The sequence below is a fragment of the Pararge aegeria genome, chromosome 14 (genome assembly GCF_905163445.1).
Source record: "Pararge aegeria chromosome 14, ilParAegt1.1, whole genome shotgun sequence".
In the NCBI taxonomy this organism is placed as follows: domain Eukaryota; kingdom Metazoa; phylum Arthropoda; class Insecta; order Lepidoptera; family Nymphalidae; genus Pararge; species Pararge aegeria.
In genome coordinates, this window is record NC_053193.1 from 11610965 (window position 1) to 11628409 (window position 17445).

General features: G+C 35.0%; 2 protein-coding genes across 2 annotated transcripts; both read right to left on the reverse strand.

Moving 5' to 3' along the window:
• Positions 1 to 355: 355 nt before the first annotated feature.
• LOC120629592 lies at positions 356 to 9194 on the reverse strand. Its single transcript, XM_039898568.1, has 9 exons — positions 9048 to 9194; positions 8136 to 8258; positions 6885 to 6992; positions 5634 to 5788; positions 4213 to 4374; positions 3193 to 3299; positions 2799 to 2910; positions 1834 to 1964; positions 356 to 534 (listed from the first exon to the last, which is right to left on the reverse strand). Exons 1-9 carry the CDS (start codon positions 9192 to 9194, stop codon positions 356 to 358), a joined length of 1224 nt encoding a protein of 407 aa, XP_039754502.1.
• A 610-nt stretch (positions 9195 to 9804) lies between these two features.
• Positions 9805 to 17075, reverse strand: LOC120629377 (26S proteasome non-ATPase regulatory subunit 12). Its single transcript, XM_039898308.1, has 10 exons — positions 16940 to 17075; positions 16787 to 16853; positions 16599 to 16715; positions 15685 to 15797; positions 15283 to 15470; positions 14114 to 14304; positions 13503 to 13726; positions 13041 to 13197; positions 11908 to 12071; positions 9805 to 10761 (listed from the first exon to the last, which is right to left on the reverse strand). The coding sequence occupies exons 2-10, from the start codon at positions 16844 to 16846 to the stop codon at positions 10623 to 10625; spliced, it is 1353 nt and encodes a 450-aa protein (XP_039754242.1). The 5' UTR covers positions 16847 to 16853; positions 16940 to 17075; the 3' UTR covers positions 9805 to 10622.
• Between the last annotated feature and the right edge of the window lie 370 nt (positions 17076 to 17445).

A 17445-nucleotide genomic window follows, 5' to 3' on the forward strand; every position in this document is an offset into this window, starting at 1 on the left:
CATAAATACCTGTTCTGTATAAAGTGTAACGTTAAATATACTTAACATTTCTCGCTAAATATCTTGTTTGTTTTACACACATTTTGCCCCTTATTCTTTTTTTTTAAATTTAAATAAGCACCTCTATGAGACTGGTCATATTCTGGACTGAACATAGAACTAACGTCTCCGTCTTAAACCGATTATGTTAGTAGTTCGGCAAACAGACACCGTGACCATAAACTTTTTTCAACATTTAGGGCCTGTTTTACCTTCAGAATAGCTTTACAAAATTTGTCCTTATCACTAGATATAAATTAAAGCCAATTTTATAACAAAAGGGAGATGGTAAAAATACATCGTTTTAAGTAGATAATTATTTATTAAACAATTGATTCAGCGTATTGTTATAATGCCACTCGACACAGGCTCTCCCTTTAACGCCATTTATTTCTACACTGCACCATCTCTCATAGAACTTGGCCTCTCTATTTTTACCAATATAAAACATGTCCTCTTCGTCAACACTCACTCGCACTGCGTATGATTGACCTCCTAAAAAATATTTATTTCAACATATTATTTTAATACTATAAGTAAAGAAATTGACAAAACACTGCTTCAGTTCATAAATAAGATCGAAAAGTGTTAAAGAAAAGGCTGTTAGAGACAATACAAAGTCTGGTTTATCGGGTACGAAGACGCCATAGAAAAGAGCGAATATGATAAAGAGAAAGTAATAATAATATAATAATAATAATAAAATCATTTATTCACACGATTATTAAATTGTGACAGAAATCATAGCTTAGTACTATGTATGGTTGAATCACTGGTACCTAAACTGAGGTTTACTTAGGGAGGCACTAAGTGCATCGGTTCAATCATAAAAACGCCAAAAATAATGCCAAGTGACTCCAGCTAAGTGGACTATTCGAATGGAAAAGTGAAATAATTGTAACTAATTATTATTGCAAATGACCGTTAATTTTATTTATGTATGATTTAAGATGTGGCATTAAAATATTACTTATTTTAAAAGACCTTCATGGCGCAGGTGATACCTGTGTTCTTATAAATAGTCCTGAGTATGTTCTGTTTCGATCCCAGCGCGGTTAGCATGGGCAGTAGACATTTTCAAGGAAGAAAAGACAAAAATGTTATCTTCTACTTTTTTTACCACTTCGAGCATGGCTCACGGGGGAAATCCCGGATATCCAAACAATACCTATATCTGCGTCAGTACGGATGTAATACTGAACGGGGGTAAACTTCTGTTTTTCCCTGTTGTCAAGTAAATTTTGTACCTTATCAGTGAAAAAGTTAGTTATTTTTAGTAAATACAGCACGCACCTCTAACTTTTCACAAAACAAAACACAAAACAAAACTTTTTATGTGCGTTTTGATCAATTAAAATATCACAACGGTGAAGGGAAACATCGTTAGGAAACCTGTATACCTGAGAGTTCTCCATAATGTTCTCAAAGGTGTGTGAAGTCCACCATTTCGCACTGGGCCAGCGTCGTGGACTACGGTATTAACCCCTTCTCATTGTGGGAGGAGACTCATGCCCTGTAGTCGGGCGGTAATGGGTTGATATGATGATGATGATGATGAGCTAGTGGGTACTTCTCCGGACGAGCTCTGTTACAAAAAGTTCTATAACTAATTAACCCTTTTTTTTTTGTCGTGGTGGAAAAGCTTTATTTACCTCTCCTTTTGGGCAGGACAGAGGTTATGTGGGACTCGTTTACCCGAACTAAGAACCACCACGGCATGTCCCTCTCGTTGGCTTTATTGGACGTCCGGGGAACCCGTTGTACACTTCCCGGACAATAACTAATTAAGCCTACCTGCTTCGAATATAAATCCATAATGTTTAGGAAGTATTTGATGTTCAGCGTGCTGATATAGACGGAAGTCCGAATAGTCAACGGGTACAACAGTTTGGTCTGCCTTTCTGCACAAATAGCCGATGGTTAAACTGAAATAAACAGTAACTTCTTAATTCAGCTTAAGAGTAACATTTTCGTTAAATAATTCGGTATATAGGTAATTAGATATAAGCAAGCGGTGAAAGCCTAGTGGTTAGGACTTCGGAGTTATGTGCGTTTTTAACAACTGTATAAAAAAAAAAAAATAATCTGCGACAATACACACATCGTCATCAAGCCCCAAAGTAAGCGTACCTTGTGTTGTGGGTACTAATGAATGTGAATGAATGACTGATGAATATTTTTATGGATAATATACATAAATACTTATAATATACAGATAAACGCACTGAAAAACGTTTATGTTCATCACACAAACATTTTCCAGTTGAGGGAATCGAACCCACGGCCTTTAACTCAGAAAACAGGGTCGCCGCCAGCGACGACGCCAGTCGACCGCCCGATTCAATATGTATCATTTGCTTTAACGGTGAAGAAAAACATCGTGACGAATCATGCATGCCTGATGCTTTCTATAATGATTTTAACAAAGATTACAAAAGTGCACCTATAACTATCCAACCGAATTGAACACAATCGAATCGGCGTTGGTATCTATATCAAGAAATAATAAGGCACTTAAATGTCTAAGATTGAGAGGGTGTAATGAGAGGGATTCTAATACCTACAAATTACGAGATGCCAGAAAATCTACGAAGAATGCAAATTGGCGTGTACCTAATCCCTTTGTCACATTTTATAACTTTTTTTCATCTCGATTTAGACCACGCCCACCATGTTTTATTTCATTTGTCTGGTTATCGAAAATTATAGAAAAACTGGTACCTGTATAGTAACCGAAATAATAACCGAGTTTAACTTACTGAGATAATATGGAAGGTTGCGATACGCTCCCTACGGCCATACAATCGCCGTTGTCCAGAAACATGAAATGGTACACATAGCGATGGAAATTTCGCCATTCGCGTAACGGTCCTGCAATAAATAAATGAAGATATAAGACAGACACGTGCATAGTACTTACGCGTACCTAATTAAGTGACAGGAGTCACTTTACTACTTTTACATGTAATATTAGGGCTGTATCTGATTTCTTTCAGTTAAAACTATTAGCGTTCCGGTTTCACAGATAAGTCTCAGAGACAGTATATAATGTTCCTATAAGACCTCTGAACTATTATTGCGGTTTTCATTTACACGTTGTAATGTATCTAACATTTCATATTACTCAATAGGTATATATAAAAAAATGATTACCGAAGCTGCGATCCCTTACGCAAGGCATATTTAACTCGTACGTCTTTCCGTCAATTGAAACTTTTCCCTCAATAAATCCCATTTGCTCATAATGCGTCTGGTGTAACCTGAAAGTGTTGTGTTTTTTTTTTTCATATTACCTACTCGTCAAAACAGAAAACTTTAAGATAATTAATTATTTTTCATTTTTCGGAAATACGATCTCGCTTGACAACGTAGCGTGTAGGTATTAAACTCATATGTACCAAATACCTACGAAACAACAAAATAATTCCGAGGACAGTCATAAATCAAAATATTTCTGCATCATTCCTTTTGTCGAGCTTATAGGCCCTAGATAAGTAGCCCATCAAAAACAAAGCCAAGTTAAATATTTAGCATTAACTTATCCTAAATAATCGGTATTTGTAAGTTATAGGTACTTCTGTTCAAATTTAAGACGTTATATTCGCCATCGCCACATCAGCCTCTTCTAGTATGTAGATAAGTGCACTAAAGTAAAGCATGTAATTATAATCAAAATCTTAAATTTTGGTTTCTAATGTGTTTTAATAAATAAACCAAATTTCATGTATTTATGTTAAATACTTTTTGAGGCATTAAGTGGCGCTAAATGCTTCGTGTAATATTACACACGGTAGCTGCGTTACTAGTTCCTTACTTTTGGCTGGAACCTGGCTGAAACGCTTCGCGAGACTTTATAAAAGTGGACATTCGTCGCGACTGAGTCAGTCTGCTATTAGCCTTTGAAAGCGACGCAAAACAACTTTGTAGTAAAACCAGTAATAAAGTGCGATATACCTAGTGACTTCAGCTACCATTCTTGACTACAATAAACCTACGATTGGGAGCGTAATTTGGCACTATACTGAAGATCAGATTAAAGTCCTACCAAGAGTCATTAGGTAGAACACCTGATGACTCTTGGTAAGACTTTTGGAATTCCAAATACTCGAACCGCAGCACATAACTCGAACGTTGTAATATAATAGACCTATGAATAAAAGGTTTGAAGCTTACTTTTTAACCAACTTGAAATAGTCCTTAGACCAGGGTTCTCTCGCCATATCGTCTGCAACGCTTCGGGGCGACATCTGTGAATCGTATTCAAACGGTGCCCATAGTGCGCCCCACACCAAGTCAGCTTCTACTTTAACAACTTTATTTAAGTTGCTTTTGGGTCTGTTCCATATAAAAAAGAAATAAGTAACGGAGCTTATTTGAGCTTATTATAACAAATATAAATACCAACTGGCTACTTAAATAATCCAAGAGCAAACTGGTTTAAAAGCATAAACTAAGTTTGATCAAAGTTTCTCTGTGGTTATCATCCGTTCTGTGGTAAAATAGCAACATAAATTTATCATCGCAGTACGCGAAACGAAAATTGAACTCAATCGACAGCTTTAGAAGTTCTACCTTATTCTATCACTATGTTCATTGTGAAAAAGGAGAGCACCATTTTTACAAATAACGGTTTAGTTCACCTTAGTGAATTTTGTACAACAGTCCAAAGCTAACGTCCCAGTTACAGGTTTAAAAGCACAACCTAAACTTGATCTAAGTTTTTCAATTTAGTTATGTAACCTTAATTGTGCCCCGAATATCCTTTAGGTTTATTAACGGTGCAGACGATTGACGGTACACAAATCTCTAAACCAAACTAATTGACAAGTATAAAAGTAGTGCTGTCCTTTTGCTGTCCTTTTTATACCGCAGATGTCCTCTGGACAAGGTTAGTTTTTTTTCCTATAACGCGCTAAGGATACAATATAATAACGCTTTCCGCATCCTAATGCAGCTGCCTCGTTTCTGTAGTGCTAAATCAATGTTCGCTGCAGCGAGGGTTCCCGATTTCTTTGCCATTCTCAGAACAAGAACGGCTTCCTTCTGGGAGAGACTTAGACGCACCACCAATACCGTCCTTTGCACTTTAAATGTGGACTTTAAAAATCCGTTTGTCTAGTATTGGTCTTGCGTGCACCGGTGCGAGAATAATAATTTTAGGTTTTAAGATAATTCTTTTTTTTTTTTTACATCTGCATTAGCTTTATTTATTATTATTGTTATTATTGTACTATAAAACAAATCTATTCTATGGGACTATTGCCTGAAAATAAAGAATTATTATTATTATTATTATTATTTTTAGCACAATTTTTTGACGTGACAATTTAGTTTATTTCATAGATTTAAATAGTTATGACAAAATGGTGACGGTTAATGGTGTTAACCATTAATTAAATTCTTATTCTATTTTTGGTAGGTTAAAAGCTTTTATGAAGTTTCTTGACTACAATCAGAGATTCAAGATGAGATTAGAACCCATTACAATGAAGATAGTTTAAAGAACGTTTTCTTGGATAAAAAAAGTATGAATTTGTGCACCATACACGCGTAACGTTTATAAGCTTTAAAAGTATGATCACGGATGAACTCACTTCATTTCACCCCTGTAACGAAAAGTCCAAGCACGCATGGGTATAAAATTAGTAATAGAAATGCCCTTTACACTATGCCCCTCACCATCCTCTTCATCCTTCTGCAGATATGTGTCTGGAAGGCAGGGTGATAGAAAAAGATCTTCACCGTTGATCTGCAACAGATAAGTTATTAGTGAATAGAAAATGATGTTTTGCTACTTTGTACTTGACTTAACTGCTTAAAATCCTGATTTACTATAGGAATCAGCATAGGATGTGTAGGTATTTTCCTTTTCACTTTGTACCTTTGATATCGTGTATTTTGGTCTTAATTTTGGTCTTAAGTCGAATGTTGCGCTTTTTAGTGCCCGATTCATTTAGCTCTCTGTGACCCATTGGTTCGTCGGTTCTAGGAACGGGCCTCGCCCAATTATTGTCACCTTAGCTTCGCAAGTAACAACTCAAGTTATCTAGGTAGGTTACTCTGATTCTTCTAATAATAGATTTCTATTTGTTTATGTTAGTTTATTTTCACTTTATTCATGCATATTCATTTACAAGTCGAAAAATATGACTTAGATAACTAAAAATAACAAAAAATCAGACTTCGTTACTTAGTGTGCTGTAACTTTTTACTTTGTTTTATCGTTGCGTGATTTTTTTAGGTAATTAAGTAATAAATCTTCAATCATTATTAGGTAGATGGTTTATGCAACTGTTGTACATTAAAGTTTATTTAAACACGAGTGTGGGTTTATCACACAAGGCGAAGTCGAGTGCGATAATAGTATCACATAAGTTTTAATACCTAATTATCAACAGTTGCATACAAGACTTTATCTACTCTCATACTTTAAATCCTCTATAAAGATTCTGAAACAGTTAGCTTATTGCTAACATTAAAACACCCAATGTCATAATAACCATCATAATATCATGCAAACGGATGATATTATGTTGTGCTAAATTTGATTATAAAAATCCTTTTTTTTTCGATACCTTATGCGCAAAGGGTTTCACACGGACGACCAATTTCTTATAGTTCGATGCATGGTATGTGTATGAATTTTGAGAAAAACATTGCCATTGACGCGCGTGGGCCGGCTGAAAACCGTGCGCCGTAAAAAACAAAGTAGATTATTTCAATCCCCGCCATTTTTCTTTGATACGTTTTAAAAAAAATAGCGTTAAAATCTTTTATAGAGGATTTCAAGCATGGGAGTAGATAAATTAATTAATCAAATTAATCATGCTTCTGGACCATCCTACCTTCAAATAAAGAAAAGCGTCGCAGACACGATCGGGTCTTCGTGCTAAACCACATATGATTGCATCTCCATTTTTAGACATTCCATTAAAATAAACGCCATCTACAGCCTGCGAATCATAAAAATGCACATAAAAATAAAAAATAGAAGAGAGAGAACAATAGCTTGCTTTTCCGACGCACATGTATGTCCGAGTTAGTTTGGCCTAAAGCTTACCAATGTTAGATATCGATCATTTCAGTGGAAAACATAATACATTATTTTAGAGCAATGTTCTAAATCTGCTTGAAAAAAAAACATACAGTCGAACTGAGAACCTCCTCCTTTTTTTTAAATTCGGTTGAAAGTATTCTTTCAATATAAGCGTTAGCAATTCGTAGAGTCCACTGTTCAATATAGGCAACATTGTCCAGTGCAATAGGCAACAATGTCAAGTGCAACAGGCAAATGAGTCCAGTTGTCATAGGATACCTACCCAAATTGCAAAGTGTCACGACACAATGCTATAATTGTTTCTTGTGATGGTGAGCTGTGTCGGTAAAAAAATAACTCTGTTTGTGGAATGATTTTTTTAAATATTTTAAACAATAATAGACCGAAAGGTGGCGTATCCCACGAACAAAAGCATACCTCAAGAATGAACGTTTGGATGTAATATAACTATTCCCAAACTGACACTACAAGTCTGTCATCAAGTAAAAAGATATGTGCATGATGATAGAGTAGGAGTAGGTTCCAATCACGCCTGGTGGCAAGGATACAATGCTAGAGCACGCTTGCCTAGATGATGCCTATTTAAGGGAGTTAATCATATTATGACAACTGCTGGGGAATCGAATGCTACATCTTTGCGGTGCGCGTAAGTATTAAAAATGAGGAAGCAAAGCACTTCATCTTTATCGACGTTTCTTTGGGATACCAAATACCTAACGGTGCAGATCCGTACTATGCCTCGCAATTCCGATGCTAGAAGTTACGTAAAGTAAGCTTCACGGCTGTAGGTATTTTTGTTTTTTAAACAAACCCAATGTTAAAAATATATTTACCCCTCTCCACTCTTTTGTGTCTACCTTTGCAAAGATAATGTATAAAAATTGGTTTTTTATGTGCGAATCTGCCTTAGGTAGGAGACCTAACGAAGATTCGAGGTGCACTGTTTTTTATAGGTGGATATGTAATAGAGTATTAATACAGTGAATCTAATTTTCGAGATTCAAAACAAAACTAAAAGGAACTAAAATCTATTAAATACCTTGCTACGACTTCCAAGGTCATATATTTTTTCCAACTGGAAGTCATGTTCTTGAACGTGTGATGTGCCGTCAGGACTATGCCCCAATTCAATAGCTAATAGCCGCTTTAAGTAGGTGATAAACTAAAAACAATAAGGTAACGAGGTGACCACTCAAAATAGCCTAAAGCTAAGAAAGGTTTTGTAAGTACCTGAAGAGGTAAAGAATATTTGATGTACCTAGGTACTAAAAACAATTCGACGCGAGGGCCTTTTATTATATCCAATTTCTGAGAACGCATTTCAAAGTCATTGGTTTGAAATGCTTACGTTAATTATCTCTTTCCATGGATAGGTACGTTTCCCATTTTCCTTTCAGTAGAAGGTATTACAAGTGTTATACGTACTTGTCAATCATCAATAAAATGTTACAACACCCAAGAAGACAATTTTGACCGCCTTTCTTCTTCATCATTGAACTCATAAGTTATAAGGTATTCGTAGCATTTTGAGTCGAAAAGGATTAATAGTTGCCTAAGTCTAATGACACAGACGTAAGCAAGCCTCACACTCAAAAAACTCATAGTCTAGTCATAGTTGTTATTTCCGTGAGTAAGATAGAACAACTACTCGTGCCTCAACATACGTGCCTGCCAACTTGCTTTTTTAGAAAACATTTAAAGATGCGGTGATAGTCTAGTGGCTAGGACTTTGTTTCCTCTCGGAAGCATCAAGGCGGCACGCACCTCTAACTTATCGGAATTATGTGTTTTTAATATAACCAATTTAAATTCCACCATGGTTTGGTGGGAAAACATCGTTAGGAAACCTGTATGAGAGGAAATATACAAAAAAAAGCCAGTCGGTAAAGGATTCATAATGATGATAGTTATGACTTAAAAAGAAATACAGTAACCACTTAACTCAACTTACCTGTCTCAGCCTCAGATAAATATACATAAACAAAAACTTAAACAGATATGTTTTGTCCCTTTGCTGGTAAATGCCGAATATAGCCGGTTCACACTTTTTGTTTATAAAGCGAAATAGCAAAATTATGCCCATCGATAATCCTACCATTTTTGTTAATATTAATTATTAAATGTCTGATTTTGCTTTTAATTGTGTCACTTTGCTGCTAAAGATTAGGTTACAATAATTTCGAAACATCTGACTAAGATAGCGTTATCAGTCTGCGATTGGCTTAACTCGATTTCGTGATGGTCGATTTTTTATCGTAATAATTAACCCGCGTGATTACGACCTCTCGGTGGTATGAAATAGATAAACTATTTTTTTAAGAAAGTAAATTGAAAAAAACGGCTGTTCGCCATACAGAAGCCATATTGATATATTTTATAAAATATGTAAAAAATAATAAAGAAAGTTGAGTACCTACTCGGGATGCATGCACCCAATGAATCTTTTCAAGTAGTTAAGGTTAATTATTGAAATTCGACTCCTGGTCACTTTCCTTCTTCTTTAATATCACGCACTAAATATTATACACGGATGACATAGATTGAAATAATACAAGAGAAAGAAGTTCCTGAACCATTTGTCTGACCTATTCACGGGTTTATTTCATCGGGTTAAAAAAAACTGTTAACAATTCGACGTATTACTTATCGACGCATGTTACATATTAGTATGTTTAAGCATGGAAAAAGTTAAAATGAGACAGCTAGGGGAATGTTAATTATATATTTATTTTCTTTACTCGTTGAAATACAATAAAAATAAAATAAAAAAGGGCGATGTGTTGTAGGTTTAGCTGATCGCAACCGAATTAAACTTTAATTCAACAAAGACCTGTGCAAATAAAATCTTATAATGAATGCAAGTAATGAATGCGGTGTAACGCAAATGTGACGTCATACCTGCAACGCGTCCGGAAAGTGCGATCAGTACCTATTGTGTATGTGTAAATTTTTAAGTAAACAAACGTAAAAATCGCGTTAACGTAAATCTACTAATTTATAAAGCTGCTAACTTTATACTAGTTTAGGCAGAACTTGTTTAAGAGTTTATTTATTTATGTACCTTGACAATAAAATCGGTAGTAAATTCATATTTATTTATAATTTTCTGTACAAATTAGTTTCGACGTGTCCAACATCTGTCCCACGTTGTTAAGTTTAAATTTTTATTGGCCTTTATACCTAACACACTCAGATGTTACCAATACAACACACACTAGTCTTTCGGAAAAAATGTTGATGATATACATATTTGTTTGACTGTCGCAGATTATAACATCGTTGATTAACGTTTATAGTTCATTTACTTATAAACTTACACTAAGAGCATTATTAATTAACGTGGCATAACGATGGAATAGTTATGCAGTGTTTCTTAAAGCATTCATTTGAAAGGTACAGTCACAGACAAACGTGTGGAAGTGTTCCGACGTTGTGCCACTTTAAATAATAAGGCCCTAAAGGACAACAATAGAAAGTTGAAAAGTACCAGGCATAATACTAATTTATTTATTCATAGATCGTAATCCTATTCGACAGTCGCTAACAAATGTTTGTGGACGCACTCCTCTTTGTTGATGAGGTGCGTTGTTTTGTTGACAAGTTGCATCAGCGTGTTCAAGTTGCGCGACCATTCGTTAAGTCGGTCGGAGGAGTCCATGTTTAACCTGCAATACAACAACATTTATATTATAGTCAGTGGCGGGCACTTCATACATGCAAAAAAGTACTGCCTACCCTGAAATTCATATATAACTCGTTTAGGAGAAGGATTTTGCCATTTCTATGCTATACCCTGGTAAGAAACCCACGCGAAGCGACCCGCACTTTACTTGTATGAGTACAGTTTTTACTGAGTCAACTCGGCCACACGATAGTGCGGGGTCGCCCATCAACGCCGCCCATAAGCAAATTTTTTTTTTCTTCAAGCTTTAATGTCAGGTGTATTATATATGTTTAATTAAAGTTAGGGAAGCCTAAAATATAAAATATCAGGAGAAATTTACTGACGAAAAGGGCGGGGAACTTCGCACATGGGCGGCCCCCCAAACATTTCCCCATATCTACCGCAAACTCGCCCCGAAAAGGACTGGTGCTGTCTATATGCACATACCGCAGTACCAGCGCCATTCCCACAGCAGCTAGCCGCCTATATATGCAAGTTCTTCAAAATATTATATTGTAAATTTTAAACTTTTATAATAATTAAAAAGAACTCGCACAACCACTATAAGAATAACACCAACACTACAACTTGCACAATACAAACAACACCAATCCTCCCCAAAACGAGTTCACAATAAATTTAAAGAAAGATCTGAAAAAACCGCGTCCGACATGCACGAAACCTCCCACCTTTTTTCCAGAAATTAGTTACACGCAAGTAAAGTGCTTCTTCCAATTTACCAGCGCAAAAAAAAGCGACTTGTGCGTAGTTTTTGTGTGTAGATGTGTATCTATAAGTAAATTGGTCTATGGGTTGTATGTATCCATGATTGTGCATGTCGTTTCTATGTTTTTTCCTTCTACGCCTTTAGTTGCCTGGAAGAAATTGCTATGTAGCTATAAAGGTCACCAAATTGTACCCTCTTCTATGTTTATATATCTGTAGCTGCTAGTTTCTTTAGTGTACAACAAAAGTGTATTCATTGTGCGAGTCTTTGGTCGTCAGTGTCTATGTGAGTATGTGCCTATGATTGTGTGTGTCTATGAACGTATATAATTTGTGAATGTGTTTATGTGTGTATGCGTCTTAGGATGTTTGTGTATATGTCTTTGAGTCTATGGGTGTATGTGTCTATGGGTGAGTGTACCTGAAGTGCACGACTCCGGCGGGGCGGTCGATCTTAGCGCGCACCACTGCGCTGACGACGAGCTGGCTCAACGCCTCCTCGGTCTCGGTCACACTCAGACCGAGCAACTCGCTCATTCGTTGCAAAGTGATGCGTGTGTAGTACATCGACATTATGCGGATATTCTGTTGACAAGACATGATAATGGTACTTTTATATTAAACTTGTATTTTTTTAATGTATGGCGAATAGCGAGCGGTTGTTTAGTTGGACCTCCGGCACGCAACTCTGACTTATCGGAGTTATATGCGTTTTAACCAATTCAAGAGCCTATTCCACAAAGAAACGATTTTTGGAACAAGCGACGGCCGCTTTATGTTGTCCACCCAAACTTTTGAATCCATTGCCTAAAATAAAATAAAAGTTTAGTCCTCCTGACGGAACGTTCCGTGCACACCGTCAACGATTTTTTTTTAGCTGTCAGAAACATCCAGCGAGTCAGATTTCTATCGGATCTACAACCGACCACTCAAGGACGGCCCAAGGTTACACCCGATAATATACACAATTCAGTGTATGCCACGTGTATCGAATCACGAAATATTGTTAAAGGGTGCATAAGGATAATTCATAAGGGATCACCCTGTAGAAATATTAAATCAAATATACTTATGTTTCCATACAACCTAATTCAAAACATTTTGAATATATTTACTTTTTACAATCCTATTGAAGATAAAAGACCGACACACGCATAGTGCCGACTTACGATAAGCAACGCGTACCTAATAAAGTGACAGGAGTCACTTGATTTTAATTTTTGCAAATGATGTTAGGGCTATCTGATTTCTTTCAGTGAAACAATGGCTGGTTTACTCAAAAATGATTCTGTATCATAGATAATTCTTAGAGACAGTAAATAATGTACCACTAAAGCATGTGAAGTAAGACGGTTTTCATTTAAACGTTGTATATTGTATCCAGACACTCAGAAGTAATTTTTGTACTGCAGTTGCTTTAATCACTTAATTATACTTTAGCATAAAATTAAATCTCTATTTATAGTTCCGACACGTTAGATACTTTGCTGTACCGATTTAACAATTGACTTAAAATTAATACAACTTTAATGTGATTATAAAAATCGCACTTACGTGTTCAACCACTCTATTCTTAAGATCGTTCCAGCGTTCTTTCCCCTTCTCTTCAGTAGACTCAAAGAATGGCGTCAGTTTTAGCATCTTCTCGTACGTTGAACATAAGGTACTCCATCTTATGATTTCCGGATTGATGAATAGACCTAATAATTGCCTAAAAATATTGTCATTTTTAGTGGCTTAATGGCTGGAATTTGTTTTAATATAAAACCGTATTATATCGATATTTTGTAAATTGTTTAAAATATCGTGAAAATAAACCGATCGTCAGTTTAATTTCTAACCGTGAGTAAGTTTTGGCGGGTTTTAAAATTTTAGTGCCATTCAACGCACTCTTATTTAAAATATTACGCCAATTATACTTGATAATAAATAATTTTGCAAATATATAATACCGAGGGGTTTTTGACATACCTACACAATAAAAACTTGACTGATAACATGTTTTACGCAACTTACTTATATTCAGGCAATTTATCCAGATCCTTATCTTCATTAACCCTATGTGTCATATCAGCCTGCTCGTTATTATACGGAGCCAGGATCAGAAAGACTACACTGCCGATGAGAGCATCTGATCCACCCAGCTGTCCGAGGGCTCTGAAGTGACGGCACACGGACAAATACGCCGCATTGTGCTGATCCACCGATATCATTATTCTGTAGAACTTTTCTTTTAGCTCCTACAATAAATAATAGTAACATCAAAGCATAAAAAATAAACAATACAATATATACAACCTACTTATCAAACTTTTGCTTTTCTTTGTGTACGTCGTAGTATGTACGTTAATATTTAGGGCTGCTTGGTTGATTTGCGAGATTGTATAATTCAGTAGAAATAATCTCGGATATAGAATATGTAAAGTAATATTCTGGCACTACATTCAATTATAATATAATTTATCGTATAATTGTTATTTTAACAGTAAAGGTTCATTTTTATTCAGTGTTTCAAAATTGTGTTTGTCTGTTGGTTATTTTATGATGTCATAGGTCAAAGGACTGTCATGTCGCTTCAAAACTGATAAAAAGTATCTCATCACTTTTAAAATATTACAAAAACTCACTCTAGTATCGTCTTCTTCAAAGAATTTTGTACTAATCTTCTTTGATATAATCTGGGTGCGAATATAGTCCTTAATAGCCAAACAAAGTCTCATTTGTTCTAAAATAAGTTCTACTTTCTCTCTTTTATCCATAGAACCATATGTCTCCACTTGTAGCTCTTGAATGATCTTTGCTGCCTCTGTGACATCACCTGAAATTCATTTATTTTAGTTAACTACCTTAATCGTTCATTACATTAAAATAAATAAATAAATATACTACGACAATACACACATTGCCATCTAGCCCCAAAGTAAGCGTAGCTTGTGTTATGAGTACTAAGATGACTGATGAATATTTCTATGAATAATATACATAAATACTTAGAATATACATATAAACACCCATACAATGAAAAACAATTCATGCTCATCACACAAACATTTTCCAGTAGTGGGTATCGAACCCACAGCCTTGGGCTCAGAAAGCAGGGTCACTGCAAACTGTGCCAATCGGCCAACAAATTACACTACATGAACAAACTATAAATGCTAGGGTGTGAAACGATGATAGCCTACTTTCGCTTCACTGTTAAGTTGGAGTCCGATTTCCGACACGCACCTCTCTTTTCGTAGCTATGTGCGTTTTTAGCAATTAAATATAACTACTCGACAAGGAAAACATCTTCAGGAAGCTGGCATGCCTGAGAGTTATCCATAATGTTCTCAAAGGCGTGTGATAACCACCAATTTGCACTTGACCCGCGTGGTACACTACATCCTACACTGAGAGAGCTCTTACCAAGCCGGTAATGGGTTGACAGTGATATAAATCCGAATTAAGATAAATGATAATGAAAAGTATAATCCGAAAAAAATCCGTAAGCGAGCGAAATATTTTAATATTTATTTGAAAGGGATTTAACCATAAAGTGAAATACATATACAATTTTTAATATGAGTTACAGTTGGGCGAGAAATGCACCAAACTTTTACTCTGTGAACTTTGATAGTATAAAACTATATCGTAAGTAAGTACAAAAAAGCAATCACTTATTAAGTGGTTTTTAAACACTGTTCTCAAATAAATTTTTCCAAAATTCAAAACGAATCAGTATTATTTAGGGCTTTAAACTTGATTAGGAATAACCAATCTTTGTCGAAAGAGTATAAAGCATAAATAAAATTACCTTCCTCTTCCCGCATTTTAGCAAGGATATGTGTAAGCCGCGCCCGTTCTACTTCAACATAGATTTTACCCTCTGTAATTGTTCTTAGGGTCTCAATTAGCTTAATTTTTGTTTCTTTGTCCGGTGTCTTGTTTACGTAGTTATAGCATTCTTGCACCATTTTCACCACAGCCTGTTTTAACTGTGACCTGTTAATAAATTAATAAAATAAATGAATATACCATACACAGATCGCCATTTAGCCCCAAAGTAAGCGTAGCTTGTGTTATGGGTACTAAGATAGCTGATTAATATTTTTATAAATAATATACATAAATACTTATTATAATAAACTTAAATATTATAATATGTTTCAATTACTCATCTTTAATACAAACAATGATGGATGGTACTAAAAAATACCTTCTTTTGGACAGAAGTACAATGTGATCATTGAGGGCTGTCCAGTTTTTAGCTTCATAACAAATCTGCACTATAGCCACCAAAATCCTTGCAGTAGATGTCATGTCCGCACCCTATATAAAGAAAGGATGTTATATCATAAAAACAAAGAGTCAAGAACTCTTAAAACAAAAACACAACTTAAAGTAAACCTAGTTAAATTCTCTCAATCTTGTTCAGAGACCCAGGGAAGGTACATACATTGTAGGGTAATCAATATATGGTATGGTCAAATGAATGAAAGAATACACTTTTACTGTACACTGCATAAAAATACAGGAAAAGTTATAAAAAAACTAGTTTACACAATATATACAACTAGGCAGCCCTATCGCTACATAGCAATCTCTTCCAGGCAACCAATCGCATAAACCACTGCTCAAGAAGAGAGGTAGGTGGTACATATAAATATATATACATACATACTATATATACTAAATACTACTAGAATATAATAAAGCAATAAATAATTAAAAATTATTATAATTCTACTAGCTGTTCTTCATCCACATTTATTATGGTTTTTTTTACAAATCCTTTGGGAACCATTGGTTTCAGTGGGTTAAAAAGCCTACGTTTCTGATCATCCTTTAAACTAACTCTTTGCCAAAAATCAAGTTGATGAAAAGTAAGGAGGGACAAAAAAAACAAACAAACACTCATCCACATTTATTATTTTAGTACGGATTAAGTGGAGGCTAAATAAGTATGAATGGTGATTTTTCAGTTAGCTCCAAATCTTGCAATAATTAATTATTGTTATAAAATTGAAGCTTTGATAACCAAGCAAAACATGCACATTTTTTTTTTTTTTTTTTGACATTATGTTGTGGAAATTTGGAAAGAGAAAGCACAAAATTAAAATATAAACTTACTGTTCGTGTTTGTTTTTCTAGTGCCAGTAGCTGGTCTATAGCTTCTTGAACCTTGCCACTAGCGGCCAATGACTTCCACTGCGGAATTTTTTCATCACAAGTGGCACTGTAGTCCACCTAATAAAAGTTTGAGTTTGATAAACAAATGTATAGGTTATTTACATAGAATTTGGAATTTCTTTACTTACTTCCATTTTTATTATTTTACCACTGGCGTCCAGGGTTCCAACATCACCATTTGTAGTCATGTTGAGCCTGAAAAACAAAAGTACTTTTCATAAAAGCCGAGCAATAAAAAATTATATTATAATATTGTTAATACTTCGACTTGATATACTTACTAATCTGTCTGTCTTACTTATGTTTCTTAAATAAAATATAAATGGATTCTGTTTATAGATCACTCCAAAACTAAGAAATACTGAATTTCTTTACGGAAAAGTAAATCCAACAAATGCAAGCTCACTTCGAGTGACAGTTAAGTGACAATGATGAATTAGTATATGCTTGACAGTTGACATTAACATTTTTAAAGTTTTTATTCTGTAATGTTAATTGCATCATATTGTCCGTTCAACTTTACTTGGCGGGTGAATGATGGGTAGCATTGTTTTGTTCACTTCCTCTAGTCTCCATCTTGTTTTTAGTTTTTAGGTACTGTTTCTGCTTTGTTTTAAGTTCTTTTTATTTTAATTTGATTAAAACTTCAATTATTATTTCATAATGTTTTAATATAACTTATAAGTAACGAATTCGTACGTTCAGTATTAGGTAACCGGACACAACTAAAAACCATCTAAATGTATATATTTTGCGATGTACTTAGTCTGTGGTAAATTTTGTAAAT